The sequence below is a fragment of the Salvelinus namaycush genome, chromosome 17 (genome assembly GCF_016432855.1).
Source record: "Salvelinus namaycush isolate Seneca chromosome 17, SaNama_1.0, whole genome shotgun sequence".
Taxonomy (NCBI): domain Eukaryota; kingdom Metazoa; phylum Chordata; class Actinopteri; order Salmoniformes; family Salmonidae; genus Salvelinus; species Salvelinus namaycush.
In genome coordinates, this window is record NC_052323.1 from 23,759,694 (window position 1) to 23,774,779 (window position 15,086).

At 40.6% G+C, this 15,086-nt stretch overlaps 1 protein-coding gene across 3 annotated transcripts; it reads right to left on the reverse strand.

Moving 5' to 3' along the window:
* Positions 1 to 3,380: 3,380 nt before the first annotated feature.
* Positions 3,381 to 11,486, reverse strand: atoh8 (atonal bHLH transcription factor 8). 3 transcript variants are annotated; one of them, XM_039012490.1, is made up of 4 exons: positions 11,400 to 11,486; positions 9,660 to 10,342; positions 8,512 to 8,703; positions 3,381 to 4,153 (listed from the first exon to the last, which is right to left on the reverse strand). In XM_039012490.1, the coding sequence occupies exons 2-4, from the start codon at positions 10,338 to 10,340 to the stop codon at positions 4,148 to 4,150; spliced, it is 879 nt and encodes a 292-aa protein (XP_038868418.1). In that variant the 5' UTR covers positions 10,341 to 10,342; positions 11,400 to 11,486; the 3' UTR covers positions 3,381 to 4,147. The 3 variants fall into 3 exon arrangements, with proteins under 3 accessions (XP_038868418.1, XP_038868417.1, XP_038868416.1); XM_039012489.1 differs by lacking the exon at positions 11,400 to 11,486 and adding an exon at positions 10,499 to 10,662; XM_039012488.1 differs by lacking the exon at positions 11,400 to 11,486 and having other exon boundaries at positions 9,660 to 10,661.
* Between the last annotated feature and the right edge of the window lie 3,600 nt (positions 11,487 to 15,086).

Genomic DNA, 15,086 nt, shown 5'->3' on the forward strand with positions numbered 1-15,086 from the left:
AGCCACATACTGCCAGGGTATATCTGGTGGGCTTTCTCCTCATGGCTGAGCCACATAATGCCAGGGTATATTTGGTGGGCTTTCTGGAATAAGGACACGTGCATATCGTGGTAGAAAGGGCCATAGAGGATCAAATTAATAGAATTCTCTATTTCATTGAGGTCACAATGGTTACATAGTGTTTCCACTTCCATTTCACCACAATACCGACCTGTTTCAATACGCAGAGACAATATCCCTGATCTTAGCTGTTTCAATACGCAGAGACAATATCCCTGATCTTAGCTGTTTCAATACGCAGAGGCAATATCCCTGATCTTACATAGCGATCTCTTGCTTTTCGGAGGTTGTACATTATATTTCTCACACACAAATTCCCCCTTAATGAAAAGGTTTATGATTAATCTCCACTTATTTATTTTCATATTGCATCATCAGTTGTTTTTTAATAGCATCTATGTCTCACTTCATTTGGTTTTCGTACAACTGTTCACAGTCAGACATTTCAGTTGCCCAGGCTCCCCCTATGGAGAGATCTCATTGAAAAACGCTGCTGGCTATTCTGGCAATTGGCATGTCCAATAGTCTACTCCAATGTCTCACCATACACGCCTTCCATCTCACCTCACAGGATTCCCAGCTCATGTCCCAGTTATTTCCAGTATAGGTGCAAACTTGTGGATACCTAAAAAAAATAACGTACTGCTCTGTTATGGACGTGTTAATTTTTGAGATACCTCTTAGCACCCCACACTCCTGCTGAATAGTCCAGAACAGGACACACGCATGTCTGATACAGTTTGGAATATGTAGCGTAACCAATATCTTTGAGTGTTTTTGTTTTGCCTATAACTCCAAGAGCTCTACTTGCTGAGTCGGCCAGGGCAGATGTGCCATATAGAAAGGTCATATGTTCATCAAAATAAAGACCCAAATATTTATAATTGCTAGTAACCTTGCATTTCTTCACCAAAACACACCTGAAAAACACTTCTCTTGGTACCCGGTTTTCTAAAATGCAATATCTGTTTGTTTTTCTGATTGATCATGCGTCTCCATCTTTTGCACCAATTGACTGTACATAATACCATTTTCTGCAGGTCTTGTTCAGTTTCTGCCATTAAAATAATATCATCAGCATATAAGAGGATACTTAAAATGTCATCATATTTTACTATTTAATTTATTTTGCCAAATCATTCATGAACATAGCAAACAGAGTCTGTGATAAGGCATCTCCTTGTTTTACACCCAAGGATGTGGGAAACCAATCTGTACCATGTTGATTAACACGCAGGCAGTTAGTGCTTTGTAGAGAGACTGGATTGCGTGATAAAATTTCCCATCAACCCTGTCTTTATCAAACTATAGGCTTAAATAATGTATATTTGTCATGGAACATATCAGAACCCTTTTCGTTTGCCTTTGTAGTAGACCAAAGTGGTTCAATTCCCCCTGCAGTAATTCTATTCTTCCATTAGATGGAGTGGAAAGTACTGTAGTCTGCTACATGTATCATATATGGGCTCCCGAGTGGCTCAGCGGTCTAAGACACTGCATCTCAGTGCTAGAGGCGTCACTACAGACACCATGGTTCTGTGGTGGTGTTTGTGGCTCAGCTGTCTAAGACACTGCATCTCAGTGCTAGAGGCGTCACTACAGACACCATGGTTCTGTGGTGGTGTTTGTGGCTCAGCGGTCTAAGACACTGCATCTCAGTGCTAGAGGCGTCACTACAGACACCATGGTTCTGTGGTGGTGTTTGTGGCTCAGCGGTCTAAGACACTGCATCTCAGTGCTAGAGGCGTCACTACAGACACCATGGTTCTGTGGTGGTGTTTGTGGCTCAGCGGTCTAAGACACTGCATCTCAGTGCTAGAGGCGTCACTACAGACACCCTGATTTGATTCCAGGCTGTATCACAACTGGCCATGATTGGAAGTCCCATAGGGCGGCGCACAATTGGCCCAGCGTCGTCCGGGTTTGGCCGGTGAAGGCCGTCATTATAGATGAAAATAAGTTCTTAACTGACTTACCTAGTTAAATAAAGGTTCAATAATTTTTTTTAAAATATATTAGGGCTTCAAAAACTTGTTTTCATCATCCCAAGCTCCTGTTCCAGCACAGGATTAGTTCTATAGTCGATAATGATTAACATTAGACTTGATGTGTGTGTTTAGGATGTTCGCTCAGGTCAAGTTTTCCCTAGGGTCCCAAACTAGTAAACATGTCCCCTTTTATTTCATACATAATGTTCTCTTCATCACGATGGGAATATTCAGTGTAATTTATTTTTTAAGAGAGCACATTGTTAAACTATTTTTAAATTGGAACATTAATAAGTTAAATCTACACATTCAACAATGTGTTGGTTGTGTATATTTTCACTGTTTTCAGATGAGATTGATTCCTGGCCGCCACAGCTTGCTTTCCATTTGCTCTGCCTCTTTTTCCAGACAGACAGAAGTTGTATATACAGGATACTGGTGTTTCCTCTCCGGCTCCAGACCCAATTTTAAGGACTGTAAAAGCCTGAACGGTTTCCAGCTTCCAAAGCTTAGCAACGCTAGAAGAAAACAGATTACTTTCACTGACAATGTGCTCGGGTAAATACCTTGAAAACCAGGTTTTCCTGTTTCTAATGTTGTTAGATATACTATTCAGTTATATAAAATATCTACTATTAATTAAAATTCTCCTCTGTATGAGAAGTGAAAGTAAAGTACTTATTTTCTTGATAATACAACACATGGGCCCTTTATTACAGGATAATTAAATTAATCTATTAGAATATATTTGCAATTACATCATGACTTTTGTTCCCTTTTAGAAAAGTAAGTTATTTTAATATTTGTAACTTGTTAATGTAAAGAAAGTTCTTTGTTGAAAAGGCACAAGGTAATGTAATGCAGAACAACATCATTCAATCCTCTCTGTTGACCTTTGGATCCAGTATCCTATGCAAATAGACTATACAAATTACCATTACACATTTTTGAGCTGTTGCCAAATTCTATTAAATGGACCGGAAAATACTGATCGATTATCTTGTAGGGCACCAACAGTGGTGATCTTGACAAGTCCTTTCTATGACGTGCCTCAAAAAGACGTATTGTAGTCTAGGATTAAGAGAACACAACACATGAACACATCAAGATTTAGACACACATACACGAGGTAGATTCAGATAGAAAATGAAATGACTTTCTTTCATGATCATCGTCATAATTACAACTTTGTTTTGAGGGAAGCTTGACAGCTGCTATAAGCTGTTTAAAGGTGTAGTGTGTGATTGTTGTGTGAGATTTAGGTTGGCAGTACTTGAGATAATGATTTAAAGATGTTAGAGGTGTTTAATGATCATGCATATCCATTCAAATAAATTAACAACAGTTCCTTTATTTTTGGTTAAAAAGTGCTTGATTAGCACACAACAGTCAGAGATTTGTCATTAGAAAAGGCCAGCTGAAAGGCAGGTCACTTTTAAATGTGTCAATCTGGGATATTTTAAAATACTGAGCTCAGGTAGCAGACAATAACCCATGTAACTTAATTCATATTTCAAAACATAAAAACAGTTGCTGAATAAAATACCATTACTATGTCATTTTAAGTTATCTTGTAATCAAATATATGTTACTAGCGCTTTCACTAGTTAGCTTCCATCAAGCAGAAATGACCAATCATACTATAAAGAAAAACAACAATCTGTATGTCATTGAAAAGGCATCGGGGTTCATAGTTGAATAAAACTGTCATAATCACTGTTATGAACGGTTATAATCACTGCTGTCTCTGCCTCCAATTGTCATATGATTGAACAATCTGATTTCATCCACCAGGCGTGTTTGCTTAAAGAACATCAATGCTGTCTCACACTTTTAACTCTTCAAACATCAACCGAATGAGATTCATTCCAACTCACGACGGGCAGAAACATATCCATAACTGGAGATTCTTGATATTTCTGCTAGCTCAACAGGTAGGCCTATGAAATTAGGTCCATCATACTGTATGTCCAAGTGACTGGTTGTAGTCTCCTCCAGGAATGACCTTGAATAACCTCAATAACAGAGCTGGAAAGAGTTTCTTTTGTTCAAGGGCCTTGTTATAAAGTCTGGCTCACGCCACCGATGCTGTGAGAATTTTACTCCTATAAAAGACATAAAAGAATGTATCAGGCATTGAAAACACAATCTCCTGTGGGTGCATATCAAGAGGTGGTGAGATGCGTACAAATAGAACTGTAAAAATAAAGCATGCATATCCCATGACTTCATAGGTGCAGAGTTGTCTATGTAAATACAAGGGGTAGAAGAATATAACCCATACCAGTAAAGGAACTGCTTGGTCAGATCAGATGCAGCGTACAACTGAGTGGGACACAACAACATTCTTTCTCCCTCTCTTTAGCGTTGGATGCAAACCAACCAAAACATTTTCCTTAATGTGTCTACAAAAGAGACAGATCCTTCTTCCCCATCTTTAACACATGGTAGGGAATTGTAACATTTGTTTATGACTTGATGCTGTCAGTTTGTTTGTTGAAGACTTGACTTTTAAAACTCTCTGATTCCATTTCAATTCATTTGTTTTGCAAATACTTCTGAAAATAGGTCTTCCAGTTTGCATGTGATAAAATTTGAAATATAAAGTATTAAGTGCTAGATTTGAAATGTTATTGAAAAGAGTTCCAACAAGTAGACAATAAGTGAATTCAGAGCAGAGTGCAGGGCTTTAAGCAAGCGCAGGAATAACTTCTAAATGTCTTTAATAAGTATGCATTGGGAAAAAGTTTTTTTATCCCCTCGAAAGTTTCCCCTTAGACTCACTGGCTCTCTCTGACAAAGGGATTTCTTTCTTTCACAGAGCCCACCCCTCTCTCCCCCTCCCTCTCTCTCCCTCCCTCTTTTTCCCCGGCCTCTGTAACAGCTGCTGCTCAGTGCTGTATCCTGAGAGAGTGATGATCAGTGTATTTTTTTTTTCAAAGTGTTTTTTTGGAACAGATGGCCAGGGGAGAACTGGGGAATGTGCCAGTACCGCACTGGGGAATGTGCCAATTCCTGTAGCGAGTGAGTTCTCTGGGCCCCAGCTCGCGTGCCTTCACCCTGCCCTCTGCCCTGAGTGGCGCCAGCAGGACTTCCCAACTAGCGTTACGAACATCTGGTGTCTGGGACTGCCAGGAAAACAACCGCTCAGCTATTGAATGTGCTTTATGCTAGGGAAACACATTAGCTCCCAGTGAGGGAGAGAGAGCTAGAGGGAGCAGAGAACTGGGAGTGCAGGGAAAAGTTGTATGTGTGTAATTATGTTGGATATGTAATCTATGAACAAACACCTAATTCATCATTATGTTATTTTAGACAAGTTTTTTTATCTTTAAGAAAAGTGTTTAAATGTTTGCATCAACTTTGATGTAATTTGCAATTTACAAAATGTATAGATTACAATAGTTATTTTAAGTGAAATACAACTTGTTTACAGTTTTTAAGTTCAGGGTAATCAACCTATTGTGTGATGTTACTATGTTATGTTATGAGTTTTGGCAATAGGTGAAGAGTTGCTAAATGACATTTAAAACATTAAATTACAGATATGACTAAATGTGTGTTTAAAATGTAGATTAAATTATTTCATTTAACCTTTATATAACTACACAATTATAGATTCAATTATATTCATTTATAATGTTGTTTCACCATGAAAGATGGGAGGAAAAGGGGGATGGATGAGAGGGTGACAGAGGAGAGGACTGACAGGGGACAGATGAAGAACTGGGAGGAGGAGAGGACTGATGGGACAGTTTGAAGAACTGGGGGAGGAGAGGACTGACGAGACAGATGAAGAACTGGAAGGACAGTAATTGATAGATCAGTGTGAAGAAGTTAATGTGTAAATGAACGTTCTCCATACTTGGGTCTCATCCATGCATTAAAAACCTTGTTGATTTATAGAGAGGCCATGGAGATGTGTGGATCCAGAAGAGAGCTGGAGGAAGTTCAGCCTCAGTTTACATGACTCCCAGTGTCATAAAACACAAAGGCATCAATCACCCCTTTTATTCATCAGGGGCACTTTTTATTCTGTTCTGGACAAAAAACTGGCAAAACACCCAGTTCCCTTTCAAAAACGAGTTGATGATGATTTAATTTAATGGGATCCTTAGTAGGCAAAGGACTGCCCGTCTTAATTGGAGAGAGTGTATTCTTCCCTCTTTTGTTGTCGTTTTTGTTAGAAATACCATCTCTCTGTCTGTCACACTGCCCCATGTTTTTCTATTTGCAGCTTCCTGATCAGTCAAAGGGAAGTTTTCGCTGTATATCATTAGTAGATAGGGCAGATCTGCCGGTTTTGACTAGCAGGTTAGGGGAACTTACGCAGCAGGTTATCTTTCGGATACAAATGCCCAACTGACTGGAATAATTGACCTATAGAAATCAGGGCATTAAAATCAAACTGTTTGTGTTTTAACTAATAGAAACATCACCATGTGAAGATATTTGTAAATATGAATGCATATATTATAGTTACTTAGTTTTATTAGTTGTATTAGTAGTTGCAGCAGTAGTTTTATTCGTTCTAATAGTAGTTTTATTAGTTGTATTAGTAGTTGTATTCGTAGTTTTATTAGTCGTATTTGTAGTTGTATTAGTAGTTTTATTAGTTGTATTAGTAGTTGTAGCAGTAGTTTTATTAGTTGTATTAGTAGTTGTAGCAGTAGTTTTATTAGTAGTTGAAGCAGTAGGTTTTATTAGTTGTATTAGTAGTTTTATTAGTTGTATTAGTAGTTTTATTAGTTGTATTAGTAGTTGTAGCAGTAGTTTTATTAGTGTTATTAGTAGTTGTAGCAGTAGTTTTATTAGTGGTATTAGTAGCAGTAGTTGTATTAGTAGTTGTAGCAGTAGTTTTATTAGTGGTATTAGTAGTTGTAGCAGTAGTTTTATTAGTGGTATTAGTAGTTGTAGCAGTAGTTTTATTAGTGGTATTAGTAGTTGTAGCAGTAGTTTTATTAGTGGTATTAGTAGTTTTATTAGTTGTATTAGTAGTTGTAGCAGTAGTTTTATTAGTTGTATTAGTAGTTGTAGCAGTAGTTTTATTAGTTGCATTATTAGTTGTAGCAGTAGTTTTATTAGTTGTATTAGTAGTTTTAGTAGTTGTAGTTGTAGCAGTAGTTTTATTTGTTTTATTAGTAGTTGTAGCAGTAGTTTTATTAGTTGTATTTGTAGTTGTATTAGTTGTAGTTGTAGCAGTAGTTTTATTAGTTGCAGTAGTTTTATTAGTTGTATTTGTAGTTTTAGTAGTTGTAGTAGTAGTTGTAGCAGTAGTTTTATTAGTTGTATTAGTAGTTTTATTAGTTGTATTAGTAGTTGTAGCAGTAGTTTTATTAGTTGTATTAGTAGTTGTAGCAGTAGTTTTATTAGTTGTATTAGTAGTTGTAGCAGTAGTTTTATTCGTTTTATTAGTAGTTGTAGCAGTAGTTTTATTTGTTGTATTTGTAGTTGTATTAGTAGTTGTATTAGTTGTATTAGTAGTTGTAGCAGTAGTTTTATTAGTTGTAGTAGCAGTTGTAGCAGTAGTTTTATTAGTTCTATAAGTAGGTGTAGCAGTATATTTTATTAGTTGTAGGCCTATTAGTAGTTGTACAACAACTTTTTTATACTGTTAATGTTAGTTGTTTTATTTTAATTCTTATTATTTCATTGTTATTATTATTAGACAGTAGTTGCCATATTATTCTTGTGACTAAGTGTTGTTAGTTTGTTTAGTTATTTTTTGATTTGGACACTTGAAAACGAGAATGCATGTCAAGAGATTTCATCCTGCAAAATGTCAAATAAAATAAATCAATAATGCCATTCTGCTAAGTTTTCAATGCTATGATGTTATCAATTTACCAGTCCTTCTAAAATGTCTGATAGATTTGTTAGTATGTGACATGACAGTGTAGGAGGAAGGATGTTAAACGAGCAGAAAGAAAAGCTCCATTAATTTAGCTTTATTTTAAAGTCAAATATCGATGACCAATTATTTAATTGGCTTTGTATGGTCACCTGTTGCTCTTTATCAACGGCCTTGTTTATACGCATAGTTGAATCAACTGAAATATGTTTCATGTTATTGATATGCTATATTGCAATAAACACGTTTGAAGGAGAAGCTGGCTTTGACTTGGCTTTCCATTCCCTCTCTGTAACTACTGATGCCTCAGAGGCCATGCTCTTCTTTTGATAGCCTTTAACTTTAAAGCAAACGTATTGCAATGCTTCAGCAATGTCTCCAAACGTGTGCTTGAATACTTTTCACTTGCAGGAGTCCATTTCCATGTCAATGTCTCACCCCACCTAGTCATTGCAACATGAGGCCTTCAGCCAAAGAAGACATGCACAGGATAAAATCTCAGGCCAGACCGTCGTCGGACAGTAGCCTAAATACTGCACAAACCTCCCCCACCCCCGCCACCCCCCCCCCCCCCCCCCCCCCCCCTCCTCCTCTTCCATAGATCCAATTTACCTTTCTCTTCTTGGAGCGTCCCTCGGCCTGCAGGGTGCGGGTGCACTGCTCCACGCACTCTCTGAAGCTCATGTTGCCGTGATCTGGGGTGTAGTCCAGGTCTGCCAGCTGAGCTAGCGACAGGATGTAGTTACAGGCGATTCTTAATATAGCCAGCTTTGACAACTTCTGTCCATAGGAGTAGCAGGGCACCTGTATAGGGTTAAAGTTTGGTTAGGTTAAGGAGGCCCATCATACTGATATGAGAGGATGGTAGAACCAAGTTGAGGAAGTTTTCAGTTAAGCTACGGTATACATGCTCTTTAGATACTATTGCTGGTGTCAGTTGGTGTCATGTGACAGTTTTCCACCATATCTTTCTAAGTGCCAAAACAGCTGGTGATGACATGACCCAGTAAAATTGGTTCACAACAACTTCCCTGATTTGTTTTCAAAGGATAGATATTCCATGTTGGTTTTGGTCAACTAAGAGTTAGTTGTAGTTGACATTGATATTTCATAGTACACCTACTAGTATCAGACCTACTGGAGTACCTGGAGTGTGAAGAGCTTTGTCATTAAGAAGCCTGTTCCCTGTTTCATATGCATTTGACATATTTTTCTGTCATTGTGAGAGGTGTCATGTGGATATGATTTGCACTGATATTTTGATTGCATATAAATGACATGAATAGACTATTACATAGGCCTACAGAAGGGGAACATGTTTTTGGGGGGGCCAGACAAATAATTGTGTATGTAGAACAGAATAAGAATCAGAGTGACAATTTAACTGTTTGAACTGACCTGTCTTACAGACTGTTCTTTCTCATATCTTTAATGTAGCAAACTGAGCACATATTTTGAACATAATGTCAATAATACCAAATTGTAAATTGTTGACAGTAAAATTAATTTAATAAATTATCTATAGAAGGGGCCTTACAATTTATACTCAAGTGGGATATATTAGCCTACATTCATACTCAAGTAGGATATATTATGATGACATTCACAGTTATTTTCATAATTTCCATATCTCCATACAGTGGCATACTGAAATGGGCACTTAAGTGCAACAAGTTACACTGAGTTCAGCATGAACATCACATTTTGAACAAGAGGCGACATTGTACGGATTGTTTGTTTAGTGAATTAGGTGTTAATACCTGCTTTCTCAGCGCCTCAAAGGCTGCACTGATGGTATGCACCCGGGTCCTCTCTCTGGCATTCGCCAGTAGCCTCCGTGTCTGCTGAACGGCTTTGATCTCAGTGACGACGCCAGACGTTTCTCCTAGCCGTTTCTTTGGCGATTCAACCGGGTCGTTGCTATTGATGTAGGCTGTCTGAGAGGCTGAAGAGAGGGACTTCTCGGAGCGCTGGCACAGGACAATCCGGGACTGTAATGTGTGATCAGTCCCAAATGACTGTTGATGGCCATAACTTGTAACATGCGGGAATGTGCTGAGAAAAGAGTCTCTGCTTGTCGCTGTTGACTCGGATAAAGGCTGTGACTGTGATGATGGGAGCTTCCCAGTAACTGTTGATGGTGAAGCATTTATCCTCATGTCAAGAGCAGTATTCGGGTTTCCAGATGAAATAATGGATTTCTCCACAGATAGAACTGAACCAGGGTCCTGTAGTCTTTTTTGGACAATGTTTCTACATGTCTCTTCCATCAGTTCCCCCATAGAATCGTCGTCCATTATTGAATCATATTGGAAATGTTTGACTTCGTCACTGGTGACACGTTTGGGGTCCCGACCTTTCCGTTTAAACTTTTTATTCCCAGTTGAATCCTTTGCATTGATTGTCTTCCAGCCATCGCTGAGTAGATGTGGATTCCTCATTTCTACACAAAAAAGGCACTATTGAAAACCGACAGCACTGCCTTAAACAATATCGTGCAAAAGTATAATAATATTATATTGTAACTTAATCAATAAAATATAGCCGGACAAATCACTATGCAATGCAGCACTCTGATTACAAGCATCGACAAGCTTACTTTAAATAACACAAATAAAGAATAGACCGCATGTGCAGGCGCGTGTTTCTCCCGTGAATTCCGCGTCTTCTGGAGCCATCAAAATTGGCAGCATTTTTTGTGAATGTGCTCTGAGTTTCATCTGTTTTAGTTTTGCCTCAGTTTACATAGAAGCCCTTGTCGGTGAGATAAGTCGCCACGCCGCCTACAGCGAGAGACCGCCCAAAATATCTCTCGCCGTGCGTAATAACATATTAAACCACTGATTACGCGCATGGCTACTTGGTGACTTTTATGGACAGGCCAACAGAAGGACAATTATAATTGCATTTCAATATTTATCGTCATAAATTCAGTATAATAACACGTTTTTTGATTATTATTATATCACAATCTGTATGCCTTACAACTTAGGTCTAGGCTATAGGCCTCCTAGAGCTGGGGAGCATACCCATCATATTATTTTTGGTCTTCATTTAGCAAGCAAAATTTGTAGTTAAGTGCACTATGGTGCACATGGTAACCGCTAACAGTGTAACCTAGACCTTTTGATGTGTCTAGATAGCAAAGATAGTTTTTGGAACAGGGCAGACAACGGGGGACAGTCCAGGAAAAACCCACCCAAAACCACTCATACCTATAATTTACAGTGTTACATAACACTAACATGTGATAACAATATTTTTTGGGAACACATTTTTCATTTTGTCGTTATAATAAGTTTAGTAGCAAAAAAATGGTTGTGGAGATCTGTTGTAGCTAAATCGACTACAAAACCCACAATGCAATGCTCTCTCTATGGGCTGGCAAGCTAGCTAGCAAACGTAGCTACAAAATAATACCAAAGTCAATATCAGTAGCTAGTTAGCTCTAAAATCGCCTAAACAAACTGCACTGTCAATTTAGTGGACTACAATCTCACCATGTTCAACCTGCAGATATATGTTCCTCGCCGAATGTAGTCTGACATTCGCAAAGGTAATGCAATGCACCCTGGACTGTGGACACCCTGGACACCCATAAATGTGTTAGATCCTCTGTTAAATTACAAATTCGTCGTGGTAGGAATATCGCAAAAAATATGGTCAATGGCTCATTCGAGAGAAGACAACCTCCCGCGTTATGACATCGGCCAGTATTGACACCTGACATGTATGATAGAGGTTTTCGCGATCTGAAAGTCGTATTCTTATTAACCTCAAGTGTAGTGAGAGTGGCTTTATCGCAATCATAAACTATCAAACACATGGTTTGATGACATTCCGTTCCAGACATTTTTATGAGCTGTCCTCCCCTCAGCAGCCTCCATTGTAACACTATATATACAAAAGTATGTGGACACCCCTTCAAATGAGTGGATTTAGCTATTTCAGCCACACCCGTTGCTGACAGGTGTATAAAATCGAGGACAGAGCCATACAATGCTTTTCTTTCTAACAAGTCAGTTCCTCAAATGTCTGCCCTGCTAGAGCTGTCCTGGTCAACTGTGAGTGCTGTTATTGTGAAGTGGAAACATCTAGGAGCAACAACGGCTCAGCCGCAAAGTGGTAGGCCACACAAGCTCACAGAACGGGACCACCGAGTGCTGATGCTTGTAGTGCGTAAAAATCACCTGTCCTCGGTTACAACACTTACAACCAAGGTCCAAACTACCTCTGGAAGCAACGTCGGGAGCTTTGTCGGGAGCTTCATGAAATGGGTTTCCATGGCCAAACAGCCACACACAAGCCTAAGATCACCATGCGCAATGCCAAGTGTCGGCTGGAGTGGTGCCAAGCATTGGACTCTGGAGCAGTGGAAATGCGTTCTCTGGAGTGATGAATCATGCTTCACCATCTGGCAGTCTGACGGACAAATCTGGGTTTGGCAGATGCCATGAGAACGCTACCTGTCCAAATGCATAGTACCAACTGTAAAGTTTGGTGGAGGAGGAATAATGGTCTGGGGCTGTTTTTCATGGTTCGGGCCAGGCCCTTTAGTTCCAGTGAAGGGAAATCTCAGCGCTACAGCATAATGATATTCTAGACGATTCTGTGCTTCCAACTTTGTGGCAACAGTTTGGGGAAGGCCCTTTCCTGTTTCAGCATGACAATGACCCTGTGCACAAAGCGAGGTCCATACAAAAATGATTTGTCTAGATCGGTGTGGACGAACTTGACTGGCCTGTACAGAGCCCTGACCTCAACCCCATCGAACACCTTTGGAATAAATTGGAACATCGACTGCGAGCCAGGCCTAATCACCCAACATCAGTACACGACTTCACTAATGCTCTTGTGGCTGAATGGAATCAAGTCCCTGCAGCAATGTTCCAACATCTAGTGGAAAGCCTTCCTAGAAGAGTGGAGGTTGTTATAGCAGCAAAGGAGAGACCAACTCATGGGTCTTCCAAGATGGCGTAGCAGTCGGACGTGTGTCTTTGTCTTGTCCCGTCCTTTACCTTTACACCGGATCATCGCAGCTAGCTAGCTGCTATCCGAGTGGCTACTCCTGGCTAACGTCTCTCTGTCCCGAAGCAAGCACCAGTTAGCCTGGAGCTAGCCTCGTGCTAGGCCCATCTCCCGGCTAGCCAAAGAGGTCAACCAGCCAATTCTTGGGCTACAATACCTCTTTTGCCAATTGACCTGAACCCTTTACTGCCGACACAGAGCCCCGCCAATCCATCACGACTGGTCTGCCGATGTAACCGGCCAAGGTGGTCTCAATAGGCTCTTCCGTTGCGACATCGCCGGATGCCCATCTGCTATCCCCGGCCCGCTAGCTGTCTGAATCTCTGTGTCTCCAGCTCGCCTAGCGTAGCAGCGACTACAGAATTGGCTCCCTGACTCATCTAGTGCTACTCATTGGACCCTATAATCACTCGGCTACACATGCCTCTCCCTAATGTCAATATGCCTTGTCTATTGCTGTTTTGGTTAGTGATTATTGTCTTATTTCACTGTAGAGCCCCTAGCCCTGCCCAATATGCCTTAGATAGCCCTTTTGTTCCACCACCCACACATGCGGTGATCTCACCTGGCTTAACTGGTGCCTCTAGAGACAAAACCTCTCTCATCGTCACTCAATGCCTAGGTTTACCTCCACTGTACTCACATCCTACCATACCCTTGTCTGTACATTATGCCTTGAATCTAACGCACTAGACGACCAGTTCTTATAGCCTTTAGCCGTACCCTTATCCTACTCCTCCTCTGTTCCTCTGGTGATGTAGAGGTTAACCCAGGCCCTGCAGCCCCCAGCACCACTCCCGTTCCCCAGGCACTCATTTGTTGACTTCTGTAACCGTAAAAGCCTTGGTTTCATGCATGTTAACATTCGAAGCCTCCTCCCTAAGTTTGTTTTATTCACTGCTTTAGCACACTCCGTCAACCCAGATGTACTAGCCGTGTCTGAATCATGGCTTAGGAAGACCACCAAAAATCCTGAAATTTCCATCCCTAACTATAATATCTTCCCGCAAGATAGAACTGCCAAAGGGGGCGGAGTTGCAATCTACTGTAGAGATAGCCTGCAGAGTTTTGTCATACTATCCAGGTCAAGCTTCTACTTTTAAAAATCCACCTTTCCAGAAACAAGTCTCTCACAGTTGCTGCTTGTTAATAGACCCCCTTTAGCCCCCAGCTGTGCCCTGGGTACCATATGTGAATTTATTGCCCCGCATCTATCTTCAGAGTTCGTACTGTTAGGTGACCTAAACTGGGATATGCTTAACACCCCGGCCATCCTACAATCTAAGCTAGATGCCCTCAATCTTACACAAATTATTAAGGAACCTACCAGGTACAACCCTATATATGTAACCATGGGCACCCTCTTAGATATCATCCTGACCAACTTGCCCTCTAAATACACCTCTGTTTTCTTCAACCAGGATCTCAGCGATCACTGCCTCATTGCCTGCGTGCGTGATGGGTCCGCGGTCAAACGACCACCCCTCATCACTGTCAAACGCTCCCTAAAACACTTCAGCAAGCAGGCCTTTCTAATCGACCTGGCCTGGGTATCCTGGAAGGATATTGACCTCATCCCGTCAGTAGAGGATGCCTGGTTGCTCTTTAAAAATGCTTTCCTCGCCATCTTAAATAAGCATGCCCCGTTCAAAAAATGTAGAACTAACAACAGATATAGCCCTTGGTTCACTCCAGACTTGACTGCCCTTGACCAGCACAAAAACATCCTGTGGCGTTCTGCATTAGCATTGAATAGCCCCCGTGATATGCAACTTTTCAGGGAAGTCAGGAACCAATATACTCAGTCAGTTAGGAAAGCTAAGGCTAGCTTTTTCAAACAGAAATTTGCATCCTGTAGCACTAATTCCAAAAAGTTTTGGGACACTGTAAAGTCCATGGAGAATAAGAGCACCTCCTCCCAGCTGCCCACTGCACTGAAACACTTTCACCACCGATAAATCTACAATAATCAATCATTTCAATAAGCATTTTTCTACAGCTGGCCATGCTTTCCACCTGGCTACCCCTACCCCGGCCAACAGCTCAGCACCCCCTGCAGCAGCTTGCCCAAACCCCTCCCGTTTCTCCTTCACCCAAATCCAGACAGCTGATGTTCTGAAAGAGCTGCAAAATCTGGATCCCTACAAATCAGCCGGGCT

Bases quoted from the DNA above. Each gene is read 5' to 3' on its own strand.
- atoh8 (XM_039012490.1), bottom strand. From the start codon at position 10,340: ATGAGGAATCCACATCTACTCAGCGATGGCTGGAAGACAATCAATGCA. The intron at 8,704-9,659 runs GTATTAACACCT...AACCCTATACAG, and splicing joins TTGAGGCGCTGAGAAAGCAG to GTGCCCTGCTACTCCTATGG.